This window comes from Pinus tabuliformis, chromosome 9 (assembly GCF_031772625.1).
Source record: "Pinus tabuliformis cultivar Carrire ecotype Pingquan chromosome 9, CPIR1, whole genome shotgun sequence".
Classification (NCBI taxonomy): domain Eukaryota; kingdom Viridiplantae; phylum Streptophyta; class Pinopsida; order Pinales; family Pinaceae; genus Pinus; species Pinus tabuliformis.
Window position 1 is genome coordinate 228,779,942 of NC_142307.1, and position 19,181 is coordinate 228,799,122.

The 19,181-nt window shown below is 39.6% G+C and overlaps 1 protein-coding gene across 6 annotated transcripts in view; it reads left to right on the forward strand.

Annotated features, from left to right (window-relative positions):
* The first annotated feature begins 2,376 nt into the window (after positions 1-2,376).
* LOC149148014 (uncharacterized) overlaps positions 2,377-19,181 on the forward strand; it is a 66,365-nt gene continuing 49,560 nt past the window's right edge. For 2 of the 6 annotated variants that reach the window (XR_016262834.1, XM_089440565.1), the window contains exons 1-2: positions 2,452-3,003; positions 6,378-6,483. Coding sequence is in view for 3 of the 6 variants with exons in the window: in XM_089440565.1 (XP_089296691.1) it covers positions 2,892-3,003; positions 6,378-6,483 (218 nt within the window). In the remaining 3 variants the exon portion in view is untranslated. Of the gene's footprint in view, positions 3,004-6,377; positions 6,484-19,181 lie in introns of all 6 variants that reach the window. The other 4 variants (XM_089440566.1, XM_089440567.1, XR_016262835.1 and 1 more) reach the window with 3 other exon arrangements.

Genomic DNA, 19,181 nt, shown 5'->3' on the forward strand with positions numbered 1-19,181 from the left:
TCCAATTTTTTTTGCCTACGCTTTTGTTGTCTCCCCTTTTGTTTTCTGAGGAGCCATCTCATCTTCCTAGCCTCCATTACTATTTTGAGAGGCCGCTCAGTTGGCCTCCTCGATCTATAATGGGGATGGGCATGATCCCCTACCCACCTCTCCAATCATGTCTCTTGAATTCTTTTCGGGGGGGAGGGTGGCTTGATTGGCCTACAACTGTATCCAAAAATTAATTCAGGATGACTCATGACCTTTCAATGCACACACCAAGTTCTCCCTCAAAAAATGAATCTATAGGCATCCCCTCCTTGATGCTGTCATTAAAGTTTAAATTTAGTTTTCAAGCGTTCACAAGATTTTGTGTCAACCAACCATGACTTCCTTGCTAGCATTCACGATTATAATTAAATTTACAAAAGCAGGGGTAAATCTAGGGTTATTATAGATGAAGGGTTGTTAACTAGGCCTCGTAAAGCTACATGCTCCAAGATTGGATCATCTACATTAAAATTAGAAAGGATGCAAATAAAAGAGCAAATAGAGTTGACAATGGAGGAAGAAAACAAAGTATCTAAACACCAACAAGTTGTATTTATTTAATTTGATTCCTTGAGTTGCTAATTTCATATTCTAATCATTGAAGCCACTATCATTATTGTATCATTAATTCCATGGTGGAAACCATTGTGTTTCCAATTAGTGAAACTTCAATTGTCACAAAGCCCTACTATCTTGAAAATTTGAGATTTTAGAGGAATGAAAGTAAGGAATTTTCCATTCGCCCACTTTAGCATGTGTCATTTTCCTCAACTAGTTTTACACTCTACTCCCCACAAATTAGATAACCCTTACAATCCTTATAACCATACAATTGTCGCCTTAGGGTCCAAACAATTAGATTGTTGCATCAAATTGATTTCCACAAGCCCAAAAATCACAATGTCCTAAGCTCAAAACCTCAATGAAGTTGCTTTGAAAACCAAATGGAGGGGTTGCATCATATTAGTGGACGCCTATACTAGCACCATATATTGTCAACTTAAGTTAACATTATTTGGGGTGTATAATGCCATAACTACCACAGAGCAGGGGAGGATAAAACTAGGCAATTTCATTAGTGAAATAAGATGAAAAAAATCTTGCCAAATGACAAAAAGGACTTGCATGTGACCCCAGAGCCTGCGAGGTGATGCTCATAATAGTCACCGAATGCCGTCATAAAGGAATGTGGAAGTGGGACTCCTAATTGTTGATATACAAGGTTCCTTCTTCGTTGTAGATGACACAATTGACTAAAGAATCTATCATTGCATTATTGTGCCTAAGAACATGCTTTACATGGAACTCCTCAATGGAATCAATACTACACTGGATCTTCTTGAAAATTGAGTTAAGTTTGAGATATGGGGTGAGGATCCAAAATGAAGATGTTTAATAATAATTTTTTAGTCTTCCATAATAACGAGATTGCTAATACATAATAAGACAACTTTCATGACTCCTTGAAGCAACACGTAAACTCCACTTGGTTATTAGAGGCTTTACCCATACTCCAAGAGTAGTATAGTTCTACTTGTCCTATGAGGCACTCTAACATCCCCTTGCACCCACCACCCCTTTTCATGAAGGATATTATCGACCATTCCATTTATAATTGCTTTTCCTTCTCTTGTCAAATTTTGATTTGCTAAGTGACGACACATTATTAGACAACTATATAGTAAGATTGAGTTGATTGATTTTATCAAGAGAGTGCTTAAGGCTTGTAAGAAACTCTTATAGTCCCTTATTATTATTCTTATGTGTTAATGCGAAAATTAAAATTGATGTTACATGACTACATTATTTTGTCCACTAAATTTATGTTGATGTATGTATAAATCATATTTGCACGTGACGTGCATGACATGATGGCTGGGGTGGCTTTCGCTCCCCCCAGCCAGGATCGATTCCTACGGCGGTGGTTGAGGCCCCGCGCTATGGTGTTATTTGCGACAACTATGCCGTAATTCTGCTCGTCTGCTGGCTTCGGCCAAAAAAATTCTGCTCATCTGCTGGCTTCGGCCATATGTAATCTGCGGGCTTCGGCCATATGTTGATTTTCCCTCTGAAAAAAATAAAAAATAAAAAAAAATATAAATCATATTCCATCTTTTAAAAAGCCAATCTCATTTCTTATATGCAATGTTTACACTTTTTTATTTTTTACACTTTTATTTGGTATTTTAAATATCTTATTTTAATTATAAAACAAACTCTATGAATAAATATAAAATTCTAGCATAATAGAACTTTAAGAAGATTCACTATTCTCTCTCCATCTTTTCATCTGCACACACTTAAATTCTACCATCAACCCATCACAATCATGACACTTTCCTATATTGTTGAAATCATCATATAATCCATTGCATTTGACACATTAACCTCTTCACATTCAAGCGTATTTGTGCGGGCAAAGAAAATGTAATTGTCACAAAGTTCCTCACCCCGAATCAAAGGAAGGTGTGACTTAAAAAAAAATTCCCCAAAATCAAAAGTCAAAAGAATAATATCTTCCGAATTACCCCACCCTCGCTCATTGAGGTATGCCAACAAATCATGGCTCCGATGCCTTATTAAAAACAATATATCACAGCAACTATTTCCCTTTTCACGTTCCTGTCCATTAATATACCATTCCCATATTCAAAAGCTCCCCACCTTTTGCATTTCATTACTTATTCTTGTTGGGATTTCCTTGGCCTGGCCATCGATCCAGTCAAGGAACCTGTAATGCCCCGAGTTTCTTAGTTTCCAGCAATTGTATGCAATAAAATTCAATTGGTTGGGGATCGAATCCTCCTATCATCGCAAGTGCAGCGTCGGCGTCCTTCTTCTTGACAGCGAAAGGCAGCAAAATGAGGAAGGAGGACACAGTCAAACTCATTAGTGCAGAGGGTTTTGAATTCGTTATTGATCGGAAGGCAGCTCTTGTCTCCAACACTCTCAAGAATATGCTAACATCTACAGGTGAGTATCCACTTGTTTTCACAGAAATAGTATTTTACAGAGGCAAATGTTTTTGCCTTCCGGAGAAACCCAATTTCCTGAATCCTTTCATAGCCCTATTCACAGACATGCAATGCTGTAGTTAAATGTTTTAAGTTGTGGAGTTTTCCTGGGCACATTTTTTAGTCAAAATTTTTAAGAATTGGGCAGGAATTTGTTGAAATTACAAGTTTGCTGTACAATCTGAGTACCACAGATGTTTTTCAAAACTCAAAATTCTTTTATATAATAAAATCGACTTTTAAACCAAAAAAAACATAATCTGAACAAAATTTGTTTGGCAAGATTTCAATAAAAACTCCCAAACTTAAGATAATTAGACAACGCCCTTCTTACACGAGCTAATAATTTCGGCGACAGTTTGTTAAGCTAGGTCAAATGTTTGGTCGATTTCTGGGCCTTTGGGCTCTAAGTCGAGGTTATTTTCGATGACAGTTGTTAATCTGTGTAAAATGTTTGATCGATTTCTGGGCCTTTAAGTCGAGATTATTTGTGCATCAATAAACTGGTCCTTCTGCCTTGACTGTCTGCAAAGGGCCTTTTAGCCCTGCAGATGTAAACGTAAGCTCCCATAATTTCTATAATGGTGGTTGCATTAGTAGACTTCTTATTTTAAAGTTTTTTGAGGGTGTATACACAAATTTTTATATACAAAATATGCTTCTAATTTCTCATACAATAAAAATCATGCAGAAAGCATATAAAAATATTAGAAAAAAAGGGTGGTAGACAGTCCCCTACGAAGGAACGAGATTCGGAGTAATTTAATATCTTCCCCTGTGGCCTATACCCGCATTTACTTCTTAGTCAAACGGAAACCATTCCACCGAACCAGTCAGTTACGATGTCCAAAATTAAGGCTCCAAAGGGGAAATCACTACAATAAATTGCCACTAGCATGCAGTTAAGAAAGTGCTAAGTACAAATAACCTGCTAGCTCAGGCACCGTTTGCCATGATAGCTGCAAACGGTGGCAGCTCATCGTCATTTCCTTTTATAGGCTTGACAGGATATTTGTTGGGCTTATTTAGAACAGCAGGCCCCAACCGTTTTCTGCATCCAGCTACAATTGCCCATCTTCTAAGATACTGAGCGGAAAGCATGGCGATTTGTCATTACTGGGTAGGCAGTCGGGTTTATATCACTTTTTATTTTTTTAAATGTATTTATATGCATCATTCCTCTCATTTACTTGAAATTGTGGTTCATGGATTCTCAATTCAGGATAAGCCAGATATTTTTTAGCACAGAAACCAGCCCTGCAGTGTTTAGCACGTCCTGGAACTTTTGGGTTAGATTTTATCGACGACCCTTTTCTCACTTTTGTAGCCTTGTTTCTTGTGTTGATGATTGTCGCTCGGGCAGGTACTTTTGCATAGGCCTAAGTGTCTAGGCTCGCAGAAATTGTTCACTGATCTTCTTAGGGCACTTGTTTTAGTGCGAACAAGTTGCATTTGTAACGTAGCCGAAGTTCAATTTAAGAAAAACACATAATTATTATGTTGGCCTATTAAGCTAAAGTAAACTTAGGAAAAATAAGCTAATTATTTTAGTGATTATGTTTTAATCTCAGCCCTTGATTTCAAGTGAGGCGAGATCTAATCTCGGCCGTCAATCACTTTGGAGATTAGAGTTAGGGATTAACTTAATGTAAAGCTATAAAAACAAGGCTAAGGAGAAGGAGAAGAAACACCATACAATAGCACAAGATTGAGAGAGGCATCTTGGTGAGGAATGTGATACTCTAGTGTGCTGGGTCTGAGGGAGTGCATAAGGAGAGCTTGGTGCTGGTCTGAGGGAGTGCATAAGGAGAGCTTGGTGCTGGGTCTGAGGGAGTGCAGAAGGAGAGCTTGGAGATCCTGATCAACCAATGGGATCAAACACCAATCTAGGGCCTAATCTGCTGGATCAGATCCGAGGCATTTTTGTAATCTATATTTTTTCTCAGTTGGGCCATTTCCCAGGATGGAAGACTAAGTTTTGAAAGCAAATGAAGAACTGTGATTGGGTAGAATCTGTTGTGCCATCATGATTGCGATTGGTATATTTTGCTTCAGCAGAATTTATTGTGTTAATGAATCTAGCTGTGCTATTAATTAGTATATCTGTAATCTGCTAGGAATTAAGTGTCGGGTGCTAGGTTTGCTAGAATTATAACATCTTGAGCCCAACTAGTAAGGAATTTTAATCAGTAATTATCCAACATAGTGCATATTCAAAGCTGTACTACAAAAAGGACTTACTGTCGAAGTCTACATAAATTTTAATCAGGTTCTGAAATTGACTTGACTTGAGGTGGTTCTGGGTCCAAATTGTGACCTCTCGAGGTTCCTTGCAATGGATTTATGGCAAAACCTGTGAAGAACATAACAAGTCATGAGATTTCGTTTTCAAAGTACTTTGAGAGAATGAATGAAAAACAAAATAAAAGGAAGACTTTGAGGCCCCCCAGCCAAAGTTGATTAAAAGAACTGCTAGAAAAAAAGGCTCATAAGGTTTTGCAAAGTCACATTCCCTCTGAATAAGAAGGCTAAGCGATAGAAAAACAGTTTATAAATTCTACTACTATTCTGGAAGCTGACAATGACCCAAGAATCAGAAAACATAACAGCCTAAAAATAAATTATAATTCATGGGCAGATTCATAAATCAAAACACATGCCATTGTTTCCTGATTTTGCCTGTCATTCAGTTTACATGAATCAATCAAACATTTTTGACTAATGATTTGGTTTCTATATGTCATCATTCACAACATCTCATTTTAAGTCATATTTATGGTATTTTTCCTCCCCATATATGTTATTATTTCTAACATGTATATTGTTTTGCATCTCCCAATGTTATCTCAGCTTGTGGAAATGCTGGTAACAATACTGCACAGCAACTTGATACCTATCTGCACCTCCAAACTCTGGATAGTGCATTTTAAGAAAACTTTCCATGAAGCACTTGTCTAGATCTGCAGAAGTTCAGACAGAATCTTATTGTTTGCCCAATTCACTGTAACGAATGTGAAGAAAATATTGAGTTGGGCACTTGGTACAGATGCCTACGTTATGTGTTTTGTATATGGGAAATATTTCTCCAGTAAATTTTAGCTGAAATTCAGGCATATGTGAGAAATTCCCATAAACAAGCATAGTAGGTATTTCAAATCACTATCATTTTAAATTTTGACGCTGACAAATTTATTTACTGCCTTTTTCTTTTCATGCATTGCGTAGATAGCTCATTTTTTTTCCCACTGGCACCTGTGTTAATTTTGAATTGTTTTTACATAATATTGTCCATCATTGCAAAAGTACTTATTGATAAATGCTCATGTTGAGTAGGGAGTTTCACGGAAACAACACTTGGAGAAGTCAGATTTCCCGAAATTAGTACTGCTGTTCTAGAGAAAGTTTGCCAATACTTTTATTGGTCTCTGCAATATGCCAGGTTGGTACTTCTTATACTACTTTTGGATTTAAGCTTTTCTCTGGTGATGAATTTGACTTTTCAAAATTTGGTAATTGATTAACTTACTGTAGTGAACTGTTTGTCAACAGAGACTTAGTGAAAATGCAAAATGAAGCAATTTTTTCCCTAATAAGTTTTAATTTTTCTCAGGGCTATATTGTTCTTTGCTTTGATAATTGCATTTCTTCGTTTACACATTAAATTCAACTCATAGTATCATATCATTATTCAGATTTACAATATTATTTAGCAACATATCTAATTATGTAGAAATAATTACATCATCATCAATGCAGCAGAACATAAATGAATAATAGAAGAAAAACATTCACACATAGAGACACCAGGATTGGTCTGAGACCAGGGCAAAATCCACTATAGAGATTCTTCTTCTATTAGATTGTCGTAAAATGCTTAGCAGATAGTACAATGAGCCCAAATCCATAAACAATAATCAAAGTCAAAGTTTTGACTTTATCAACAATCTACCAAACAATATCCAAAAGATGTGCCAATAGTCAAGATAATGCAATCAAACATACCCGTGCACTTCATGTTCACCCTTCGTAGTTCATGTTCACCCTTCGCAGTTCCTGTGCGAGCCGTAACCAAGAAAAAGAATAGAAGAATGATCCAAGATGATGTGCAAATGAGGTTGAGATTTGTTAAAATTTGGCAAATAGGGCCAAACTCCCATGGATCATCTTATTTATGACAGCTGATATTTTTCTTGGATTCCTCTCTCCGAGAGGTGTAGGATTGATCTAAAGACCATCCCATTCTGACATGTACAAATGAAATTATGAATTTATTTTGATTATGGACAAATTGTCAAGGTTGGCCAGCAAACTCATGTAGACTCAGAAACCCAACAGTGACGTCTATTCATCCTCAATGTTTGCCTATAAATACATGATGCCTCCTCGTCATTTGGACACACTTCACTTCTCACACATCTCTCTCTCCTCACATGATTGGGTACGGATTTCTGGGCAGCCTCTCCACACGTGTGAAGAAGAAGATAGTCATTTTCTGTTTTGGGCGTTGACCAACATTGACTGAATTTCAAGAAGGGTTTTGACCAGCGTTGACTTGTTTGACTGCGTTTTTGTGAGGGAAATCTCTGTTTGTGTAGGCCGCATTTCTGGACATAGAAATCAAGGCATTTCGTACTGTTTGACCAACATTGTCTGCAGAGAATTGACCACAAGTTTGACTTATGCGTTGACCAAGTTTGATTGTGATTTTTGGGACTGTTTTTGGGCTGATTCAGAGGACTGTTGGAGACCGAGTTGACTGGGTTTGACCAAGCTGTTTTGGATGTCAAATCTGTCCTATTGACTAGTGTTGACTTTTTTGGTTAGGGCTCTTTTGCTGTTATAAATTATCAGAATTTGTAAATTGTACTATTTTCAAGGGTTTATCCACATTGGGGTTTGTTCCTGGCTGGTGCCACATCTTGTGTCCTCTTGTCTTGGCTTGTCTTCTACTGTTTATGTTTATGTTCTATCAACATTTTACTTACACGTTTATGTGATTGCTAAACTGAAATCGATATTGGGCTCATAAAGAAATTGAAGTAAAATTGCTCTAAAACATAGAACATACCATTGTTGCCTAAAATTAACATGGTATCAAAGCTAAGGTGAAGACAAAGCCCAAGCAAGAGTGAAAGAGCAATCACCAAAGATAGTTGGACAAGGACAAAAGACTCAATGGATTCCTCATCCTACTTCCCGACTGAAGACAAGCTCCATGATAAATCTGACTATCATGGATGGAAGATGTCTCTTGATTTGACCTTGGAAGAGAAGGAAGTGATGGATTATGTGCAGGGTAAAATCCTTGAGCCTCCTTCAAATGCACCGCCTGTTGCGAAGACCAAGTACAATAAGGCTGAAGTCAAAGCAAAGAAGATTATCAAGGATTCCATTGACAATCTGGTGGCTTATATCTTCGAATTGAAGACCTTTAAGGAGATATACGACAAGTTGGTCGACATGTTCAAGGTTAGTAATGCTAATCAAATTTTCTTTTTCAAGAATAAGTTGAAGGATATTAAGAAGGGAAAGACAAGGACATTCAATCCTATTTCTTGAGGATTGCTGAGATGAAGAATGATCTACTCTTGATTGGAGAAGTCATTCCTGACAGAGAACTTACTCTCACAGCCCTTGGAGGACTCCCACCTAAGTGGTATATATTTAGAACCACTATACTCAACAATGATCGAATTCCAAGGTTTGAAGAATTGATGTCGAGATGCATTCAAGAAGAAACAAGAATGGTGGAGCAAAAAATGCCTTCTAATAGAAGCAACCCCACTGCATTCTCCGCTCATGCCAAAAGGAGGAATAATCTAGGGACTAGCGCGGATGGTCATTTTTCCCCCTTGTTGTTAGAAAGCGAGGCTGACTGGTCAAAAAGGTTGTTTGTTGTTATCAGGTCATGCAAGAGCTTAATCAGCTAGGCTAGAAAGAAGCGCTTAGTCTGCTAGGCTTAGTGATCTAGGCTAGCAACGAAGGGGTAAATTACGAGGCTAGAAGGTCATTTCCATGGAAAGCCTGGATCTAAGGGAGGAAGGAAGGGCAAGTGCTTTGTTTGCAATAAGTTTGGCCACTATGCAAGGGAGTGTCCTAATAAAAGGGATACACCTCGAGATGATGACTATCATAACCAGTGTTGCGAAAATCGCGATATTATCGGAAAATCGCGATTTTTTGAGTTTGGCGATATTATCGCCCAATTTTTACGCTAATTTTTTTCACAAAAAATCGCGATAACTTGAAAAAATCACAAATTTTTCGTAAAAATCGCTATTTTTTGGGAAAAAATCTTTGGATTTTTTTTATTTTTATTTTGTTTTGTTCATCGATTTTTTGATGAGGACCCAGGCTACCCGTCACTAGAAGAGGACGTGGTCTACCTCCTATAGCTCCTAGTTCTTCAGCTTTTAGAACACAGCGGAGTCCACTACCAACTCCACTGGCATCTACTTCTAGAGGGGTAGAGGAAATCAGTAGTATTAGACTTTAGTTATTTGGTTCATTTCATTGTATATGACATTATGACTCATGATATGAGATACATTATTATATTTGTTGTTGATATTTTGAGGCTGAGTTGGGACTCAAGAGTCAGGACTTACTATTCAGGACATGATTCACTATTATGTGTGATGTAGCACTAGAAATGATAATACACATCTTATATATTAGTTCTTGTATCATATTTATGTGTCAATGTATTGATTTTATGTTGTAGATGTTTTAGATATTAAAAAATTGAAAAAAAATGAATATTTTTGTATGTTACGATTTTTCCCGATTTTTATTGATTTTTTTTTTGGCCGATTTTTACGATTTTTTTTTCCAATTTTTTCCCCTCGTCGATAATACCCCGATAACGATTACTACAACATTGATCATAACAACTCCAGGGGCAACTTCAACAACAACAACAATGATCAAAGGAATGGCAGGTCCAATAGCAAAGGAAAAAGGAATGCGGGACATCAAGGAAATGGCCGACCCTCCAAGAAATCAAGGAACTCCAGGTATGATGAATCCAATGTTGTTAACAATAAGCAAAAAGAGCACTATCTTATTTACCCTTTCCACTGCCTCTCCTTCGGACACTTTGGGAAATTGGTTGATTGATAGTGGTGCCTCAAGGCACTTCATCGGATACAAGGAAGCCCTCTCTAATCTGATAGAAAAAGAGACAAACTTGGAGATCATCCTTGGAAACGATGCCACCTATCCTGTGAAGGGCGTAGGGAATGTTACCCTTCAATTGAATCAAGGTAACACTATTCATTTGCAAGAAGTACGTGTTTGGAAAATAAATTTCAAGGATGCTTTTACTCTTGGGTTCAGGGTTGACACTTTGTCTTAGGTTGGAGGAAGTCCATGTCTTGCAACACATCTCTACAATTTGAACTATGGCACCGGAGGTTCACTCATCTTCATTATAAGGCCCTTCTTGATGTGAGACTGATGGTGACAGGTATGCCCGAGTTCAAAGTAGAGCATGAAGGTGTATGTTCGGGATGTGTCAAAGGAAAACTTACAAGGGGACCATTCCCCTCAAGTAATAGCCAGACCACAGACATATTGCAAGAGACAAACTTGGAGATCATCCTTGGAAACGATGCCACTTATCCTGTGAAGGGAGTAGGGAATGTTACCCTTCAATTGAATCAAGGTAACACTATTCATTTGCAAGAAGTACGTGTTTGGAAAATAAATTTCAAGGATGCTTTTACTCTTGGGTTCAGGGTTGACACTTTGTCTTAGGTTGGAGGAAGTCCATGTCTTGCAACACATCTCTACAATTTGAACTATGGCACCGGAGGTTCACTCATCTTCATTATAAGGCCCTTCTTGATGTGAGACTGATGGTGACAGGTATGCCCGAGTTCAAAGTAGAGCATGAAGGTGTATGTTCGGGATGTGTCGAAGGAAAACTTACAAGGGGACCATTCCCCTCAAGTAATAGCAAGACCACAGACATATTGCAATTGATCCACTCCGACATATCTGGTATGATGCCTGTAAACTCTTTGGGAGAATACTTATATTATCTCACCTTTGTGGATGATTATTCTCGCAAGACCTGGATCTACTTCTTGAAGAAGAAGGATGAAGTGTTCACCTGGTTCCGACATTTCAAAGCCTTGATCGAAAACCAATCCAGGAAGAAAATCAAGATATTGAGGACTGATAATGGGACCGAGTATGAATCCAATGAATTCCAATATTATTGCAGAGACGCTGGCATTAAGAGGGAGACTACAACGCCATACACTCCCGAGCAGAATGGTGTGGCTGAAAGGAAGAATTGCTCTATTGTAGAAGCTGTCCGTGCCATGCTTCATGATCAAGGCCTTTCGAAGTTTCTATGGGTGAAGCTGGAAATATCGCCATGTATGTTCAAAACCGATGCCCTCATCAAGTATTGGATTCCAAGACTCTCGAAGAAATGTTCACTGGTAAGAAACTCGATGTCTCTCATTTTAGATTTTTTGGAAGCCCCGTATATTTTCATGTGCCGAAAGAGAAAAAAAGCAAATTGGGTGCATAGGAAGAAAGGAATCTTTGTGGGCTATAGTGAAAATTCTAAAGGATATAGAATTTATGTGGTTGGTCAAAAGGAATTTGAGATAAGTCATGATGTCACCTTTGATGAAGATATGGCCCTTAGGAAGATCAACAACCTTCCTATCCTAAGAAAGGACAAAGAAGCCGACACAGGAAATCAGGGTGAAAAAGAGGACGAAAAAATGCCTAATGTTGATGAACCTATGGATCCTATTGATCCACTCCCTCATGAGCCTTCCTCCTCCAAGAAGAGACTCTCATGGCTTAGGTAGACTCTCGAAGATGCTGAGAGGCACACTTCACCAAGGGGGACTTTTCGTGAAAGCAAGAAGCCGAATAGGTACCAAGGATATTTGACCGCCATGAGCACTATCATTCAAAATGAGCCTTCATCATTCGAAGAAGCCATGAAGCAACAAGTATGGAAGGATGCTATGAATGAAGAATACGAGTCAATTATGGAGAATGATGTATGGGATGTGGTACCTAGTCCCCAGGGCAAATCGGTTGTCACTTCTAAGTGGCTCTACAAAATCAAGCATGGAGCTGATGGAAGTGCAAAAAGGTTCAAGGCTCGCTTTGTTGCTCTAGGCTTCTTTCAAAAGGAAGGTGTACACTGTAGATTACGATGAGATATTTGCACATGTTGCTTGATACACCACCATCCGCTCGATCATAGCCCTCGCTGCCTCGCAAGGATGGAACCTACATTAGATGGATGTTAAGACTGCCTTCTTGCATGGTTTAATCAAAGAGGAAGTCTATGTGAAACAACCCAAGGGGTTTGAAGTTCATGATCGAGAATCCTATGTATGTATGTTGAAGAAAGCTCTCTATGGATTGAAGTAAGCACCTTGGGTTTGGTATGAGAGGATCGATCACCGTCTGATGAAGCAGGGATTCACTAGAAGTGAAGCCGATCTGAACCTTTACTTTAAAGTTGAAAATGATAAACCTCTCATTCTGGTACTTTATGTGGATGACCTCTTTCTGACAGGTGCAAACTCTCTCATTCACAAATGTAACAGGAAGTTGGCTTCTGAATTTGAGATGAAGGACCTAGGATCGATGCACTATTTCTTAGGGTTGGAGGTCTGGCAAAAACCAGGTGAAATTTTCCTCTCTCAAGGAAAATATGCTATGAAGATAATGGAAAGATTTGGTATGGTGGACTGCAAGCCTGTGACTACTCCGATGGAACTTAACTTTAAGAAGCTATGTGGTATTGCTGTTGGACCTAAATTGGGAAATGCTTCTGAGTACCGTAAACTCATAGGAGCACTGATGTTCTTGGTGAACTTCCATCCAGACCAATGTTTTGCAGTTAACACATTGAGCTAATTCATGGTTGAGCCTCATCATATACATTGGATTGCCGCCAAGAATCTTTTGAGATATCTTCGGGGCACAATCACTCATGGACTGAGATACACTGCTGAAAATTTGAGGCTGCATTGTTATTCTGATGCTGATTGGGTTGGCAGTGTGGTGGATCGCAAGAGCACTTCTGGATGTTGTTTTTCTTTGAGTTCTATTTCGATATCCTGGATGAGCAGGAAGCAAAAATCGGTTGCCTTGAGCACTGTTGAGGCCAAATACATAGCTGCTAGTATGGCCTCCTGTGAAGTTGTCTGGTTGAGGAAGCTCTTCAGTGAGTTGTTTGGACATGTGCTAGATACCACCGTGATCTTCTGCGACAACCATAGTGGGAATTGATTATCAGAGAATCCTGTGTTTCATGATCGCTCCAAACATATAGATATTAGGTACCACTTTATCTGGGATATGGTACAACGAGGAGCAATAAGGTTCCATCACATTGGGACTGATGAGCAGGTCACCGATATTCTGACAAAGGCCCTGGGGAAGGTCAAATTCTTGGCTTTCTGAGAACAACTTGGAGTTGTGGAGAGACCCTCTTACGAGGGTCCTATATGAGATGGACATTGAGCTTTGGGAGCTTCGAGGGGCTTGGGGTACTTCTTGGAGTGGTGAGCAACCATAGGGTGAGTGGTTCAGCCTTCCCCTAGTGGTTTGTTGTGTACCGGGTGAGTAGTTCATCCTTCCACTGTGATACCCCTTGGCGACATGTGAGCAGGACGAGTGGTTCATCTTTCTCTTGCCGAGACATCCTACCCATGCAGTCTGGGACTCATGGGATGTACCTCTCATCTGGCCAGTGAGTAGGGAAATAAAGATAGGGACCATAGTACTACCGATGGACGCAACATGTACAACTGTACTCCCTATGCTAGAATGTCCAATATTGATTTGGGATCAATGGGGACTGACTTCTGGTCAATAAGAATGGTATGAGGCACTCTCTTTTGATTGGGACTGACTTCGGGTTAATAGAGAATGGTATGATACATTCTCGATCACTTCTTCTTCTTTTTCATAGTTCATCAGAGTAGAGCAGAGCAGTGTAGAGCAATGCAAGGATGGCAGAGATGGTACAGATTGGCAGATGGATTAGGAGGTGGAGTTCTCCCTAGTTGAGATGGAGTGTTAAAAGTGGCAACTAGGGCCAAAGTCCACATGGGTCATCTTATTTATGACAACTGATATTTTTCTTGGATTCCTCTCTCCAAGAGGTGTAGGATTGACCTAAAGATCGTCCCATTCTGACATGTACAAATGAAGTTATGAATTTATTTTGATTATGGAAAAATTGTCAAGGTTGGCCAACAAACTCATGTAGGCTTAGAAGCCCAACAGTCACGTCTATTCATCCTCAACGTTTGCCTATAAATACATGATGCCTCCTCCTCATTTGGACACACTTCACTTCTCACACATCTCTCTCTCCTCACATGATTGGGTACGGATTTCTGGGCAGCCTCTCCACATGTGCGAAGAAGAAGATAGTCATTCTCTGTTTTGGGCATTGGCCAACATTGACTGAATTTCAGGAAGGGTTTTGGCTAGCATTAACCAACCAACATTGACTTGTTTCACTACTTTTTTGTGAGGGAAATCTCTATTTGGGCAGGCCATATTTCTGGGCACAAAAATCGAGGCATTCCATACTATTTGACCAATGTTGATTGCAGAGAATTGACCGCAGGTTTGACTTCTGTGTTGACCAAGTTTGACTGTGATTTTCGGGACTGTTTTTGGGCTGATTTAGAGGACTGTTGGAGACCGAGTTGACTGGGTTTAACCGAGCCATTTTGGAGATCAAATGTGTCTTGTTGACCAGTGTTGACTTTTTTGATTAGGGCTCTTTTGTTGCTGTTATAAATTATCAAAATTTGTAAATTGTACTATCTCTCTTTGCTGAACTATTGAAGACTAAAAGAAGATTTGATCAAGGGTTTCCCCACATTGGGGTTTGTCCCTGGTTGGTGCCACATCTTGTGTCCTCTTATCTTGGCTTGTCTTCAACTGTTTATGTTTATGTTCTATCAACATTTTATTTACATGTTTATGTGATTCCTAAACTGAAATTGATATTGGGCTCATAAAGAAATTGAAGTAAAATTGTTCTAAAGCATAGAACATACCATTGTTGCCTAAAATTAACAAGGTCATTTGTATTTATAGCCTTCCAAGGGTGTCCAATTTGCTTTAGGGCCGACTTGATCAAATATGCACATGTGGGCTTTAATTCAATCTCGTCCCATGGTTGGGATTTATCACTGAGTTGCCAAATTAACAATAAGCTATCTAGGAAATTGCAAAGTATTCCATATCATAGTTAAATGCAATTTGTGAGCATTATGGAAGTTGTATTAGCTTAAGTAAAATACAAGATAACTATATACAAATCTTGGCTGGCTAATGTATGATAAAGTACACAATAAATACAAAATGGGTCCACTGATAGCCTTTCCATTGAAGCAATCTTTGATATTTGCTTGATTACACCGAGAGAAACAAGGAGCATTGTACAACCCAATATGAATGTAGTCTCTGTGGCTTTGTGCTTATTGTCGGTGTCGCACATGGCATAAGTTGGCTCACTTTCATAGGTACATAGCCATTACACCAACATTTCTCATAATCATGTTACTCGTAGGGAATTGAACTTGGGTGGGGGAGATAACAACCATTCTGTCCAACCATTCGAGATAACCCCATTGACGTATACACACACACACACACACACATGCACACGCCCCAATTGACACACACACACACACACGCACAAACCCCAATTGACACACACATATATAAGAACAATACCGAGCACTTACACCCACACCCACACTAGCATAGATTCATTTTAATTTAGGATCTTTCAAGCACCAAGAGATTTGCTGCCCAATTTCTTTTTGGTCCCTCTTGGTGCTTCATAGTTACTATATGTTGGTAAATAACAAAGGTTCCTACCTTTTTTGAAGTTAAGGGTTGGAATTAGTGTTATAAGGACTTGTTGTGGTCACCAACAACCCCCCTTCTTCATTTGACATTAGCAATAACGTCAAGCAAAGAGGGGACCCTGAACAAAAAATCCCAAAAAATATTTTTCTAAAGTTTTTATATTTCTCTCCCCAAGGCTTAAATCGCATCGCAAAGAAAGGCCGAAGCATTACTCGAGCGCGAAACGCAAGACCGCGAATGAGCGATGCGAAGTTCATCGCGTCGCATACATAACACGCGCCTCTTTAAAAGAAGACCTTCGAAAACCGCCGACCGCCGATATGCGATATCGCAAATCGCAAGCATCGCGCTATACGGCATAACCATTAAACAAAATTTGCGATATCTGCGATTTGCGATCTCTGCGATTTGCGATCTGCGATGGCAGCGATTTGCGATCTGCGATCTGAAAAGACTTATCACACGACAAGCCCAGGATTAAGTGCGCGCCTTGAAGGAATTTAATAACCTCATGCTTGAGTATCAAGGAATGATTGCATCGCATTTATCGAAGAGTCAAGTCATGATGCATGTCAGGATTACGCATTCATTAGAATTTAATGCTTTCATGTCAATCTTTTCATTTCCCTTCTTCTTTGCGTAGACTGCAAGACACGCAACTGATATAAATCTATATGCAGGAAACATCTGAGGAAAAGGGGAAAGCGCCAATCAAACAGCAGAGAGAAGATGACTCCGCAAACGAATGCCGCATGCAGCAGGACCGCGGATTCCAGACTATCAGACAACCGGCACTGATGAAATTAGACTATCCAGGACTCAGAGTCAAAGGCGCACAAAAGTAGCGTGTTCAGAAAAGATCCTGAAGCTCAGACTTGGTAAAGCAGAGAAAGAAGCGCATGAGAAGGAAGACGCTTCAGGAAAACCTGGAACAAAGAACGGAAACAATTCTTAAAACAGGGAGATGTCCATACAGCACGACTCCTAACCCACTCAGTCATTCGCACGACCGGAAACCGAAAACAGCAACAACAAAATCAGTTCGAGAAGAACCTGGGTTGTGCTAAGTATACACGCGGCGAATACACCCAGCTAGAGAAAGGTTTTCAAAAATATCTTCCGATCTGTCAGAAGAAAGTGTCAGCTCCTGTTATTTCCACTTTTATCTCCCGAGCAAAAGAAGAAGGCAGTCAGCCGACTCTTCCCAGGAAAACGTTGCGCTGTTGACAGCACTAAAGAGAATATACAGAAACGGTCAGAAATTAGATTTAAAGTTTTAGAAATAAATTTGCTTTTAGTAAAGGGCGGTCATTTGAAGCCGATTCCCTAGATTCGTGTAATTAATATCAATTAGCTAGTAGTATTTAACCCTTCTCATGGCATTTGGAGAAGGGTCCGGAAATCTGTCAAAAAACTTATCCTCAAAACATGCACTTCTGCACCCTCAGAGGAGGTTTTTGATGAATGGATGGATCAAGATTTATTTATGTTTGCATTTTAATATCTGTTACTGATGTTGCACTTCTGTACTCTTAGCAGATGTTAGAACAAGTAGAAATAAATCATTATTACTTGAAGTTTATTGGTGAAATTAGTCATAAATGGTACTTTTATCTCTTGACTAGATTCTGCTAGTATCCCTAAAGTGATATGTAGCTGAGTTCTTTATATGTTATTGCATGAATGTCTGCATTACCATTTGGCACTTCTGTACGGTGGGATCGTTTAAACATGCTTAAACATATAGAAAACTGATTATGCGATATGTTTTTCACAACTACTCTGCCTAACTTCTTATGCAGAACGGTTTATCTTTATTGGTTTATATTCTGATATCAGTTGAATGATCTTTATTACCAGCTGCTGTTAGAAATCTTTCTAGATCGCATAAACAAAAGAAAAATACCCCGGGTTAGCATAGGTCAGATGTATTTCTCTTCATTAGATTACATTAGCATAGAGTTAGTTTAGCAGTTAAAATCAAGACTAGTTTAGAAAAACCTCTAGATTAATATCATCAGACTCTACGCACACACACACACCCATCACATTGGGAAACTGGTCCCATTACCCCCAGTCGGACCCGCTACTCCAAACGGGCAAGGCACCGCCAACCAGGTTCCGGACCGGGTGGGTATCCCCCTTGTTGTCGACCCGACTTCGGGGCCTTCAACATTTCTGGCGCTAGAAGGAGGGCCAAGCTATGAATGGCGCATAATTCAAAATTCAAATACCATTCTAAGAGCAAGTCACCCTAACCAACTTCCCCGACTTCCCCGGTACGACTAAACTCGGAACTGGAAGTTGCTCGGACATCCACCGCTGCTATACATCCCGATACATCAGAACAACTTATTGTTGATCCCCCTGAAGTTCAAACCTTGATCCGTAAACTCCAGGGATTCTCTATTTTTAACCAGAAATCTGATAAATCTAAAGGCAGCTTGACTTCGCAATACAACCCTGCTCATCCCCTGACTCGATTGAAGAGTGAAAAGTTCGGCATTCAGCCAACTGAAATCCCTCTCCCCACTAGGAAAAGAGCAAGGAAAGCACTTCAAGAGTCTGACAGAGAGACTCTTTCATCCACCTCGTCCATTTCAACTCCCTCTCCGCGAAGTCAACCACCCACATCTCCACCTCAAATCACTCATCCATCTTCCGCAACCCTTCCTCCACAATCGTCAAAGATCGTAACATCTCTATCTTCTCAACCTCGAAGATCATCTTCTACACTTTTGTTAACCAGCAGCTCAGCGATGGCACAATCTCCATGGAACAACCCTGGGGCGGTTTTAATGCCTCCACCCCTGAGTCCAATACCTGCCCATCCTGAGAAGTGGTTACCAAAGTTCAATCCAGAAACTGGAATGCTAGCTGAAGAACATATCAATAATTTCATGCTTTCAGTTAATCTCAACGGGGTCACCAACGAAGATGCCGTGGTCCGACTCTTCCCCTATACGATACAAGGGACAGCCGGGTCATGGTACTTTTCGCTACCCTCCGGATCTATCACCAGCTGGGATATTTTTCAAAATCAATTTCTCACCAAATTCGGCGATGATAGATCGACAGCGACACTGATCAACGATCTGTCCAATCTTAAAGCTGAGGCTAGGGAACCCATTAAAGATTTTAACTTACGGTTCAACAAGATCCTCAATAAAATCCCCGCTGCTTCCCAGCCCAGCGAGGAAGTAAGATGCGAATGGTACATCACGGCCTTACCTTCAAACTTGGTCATCT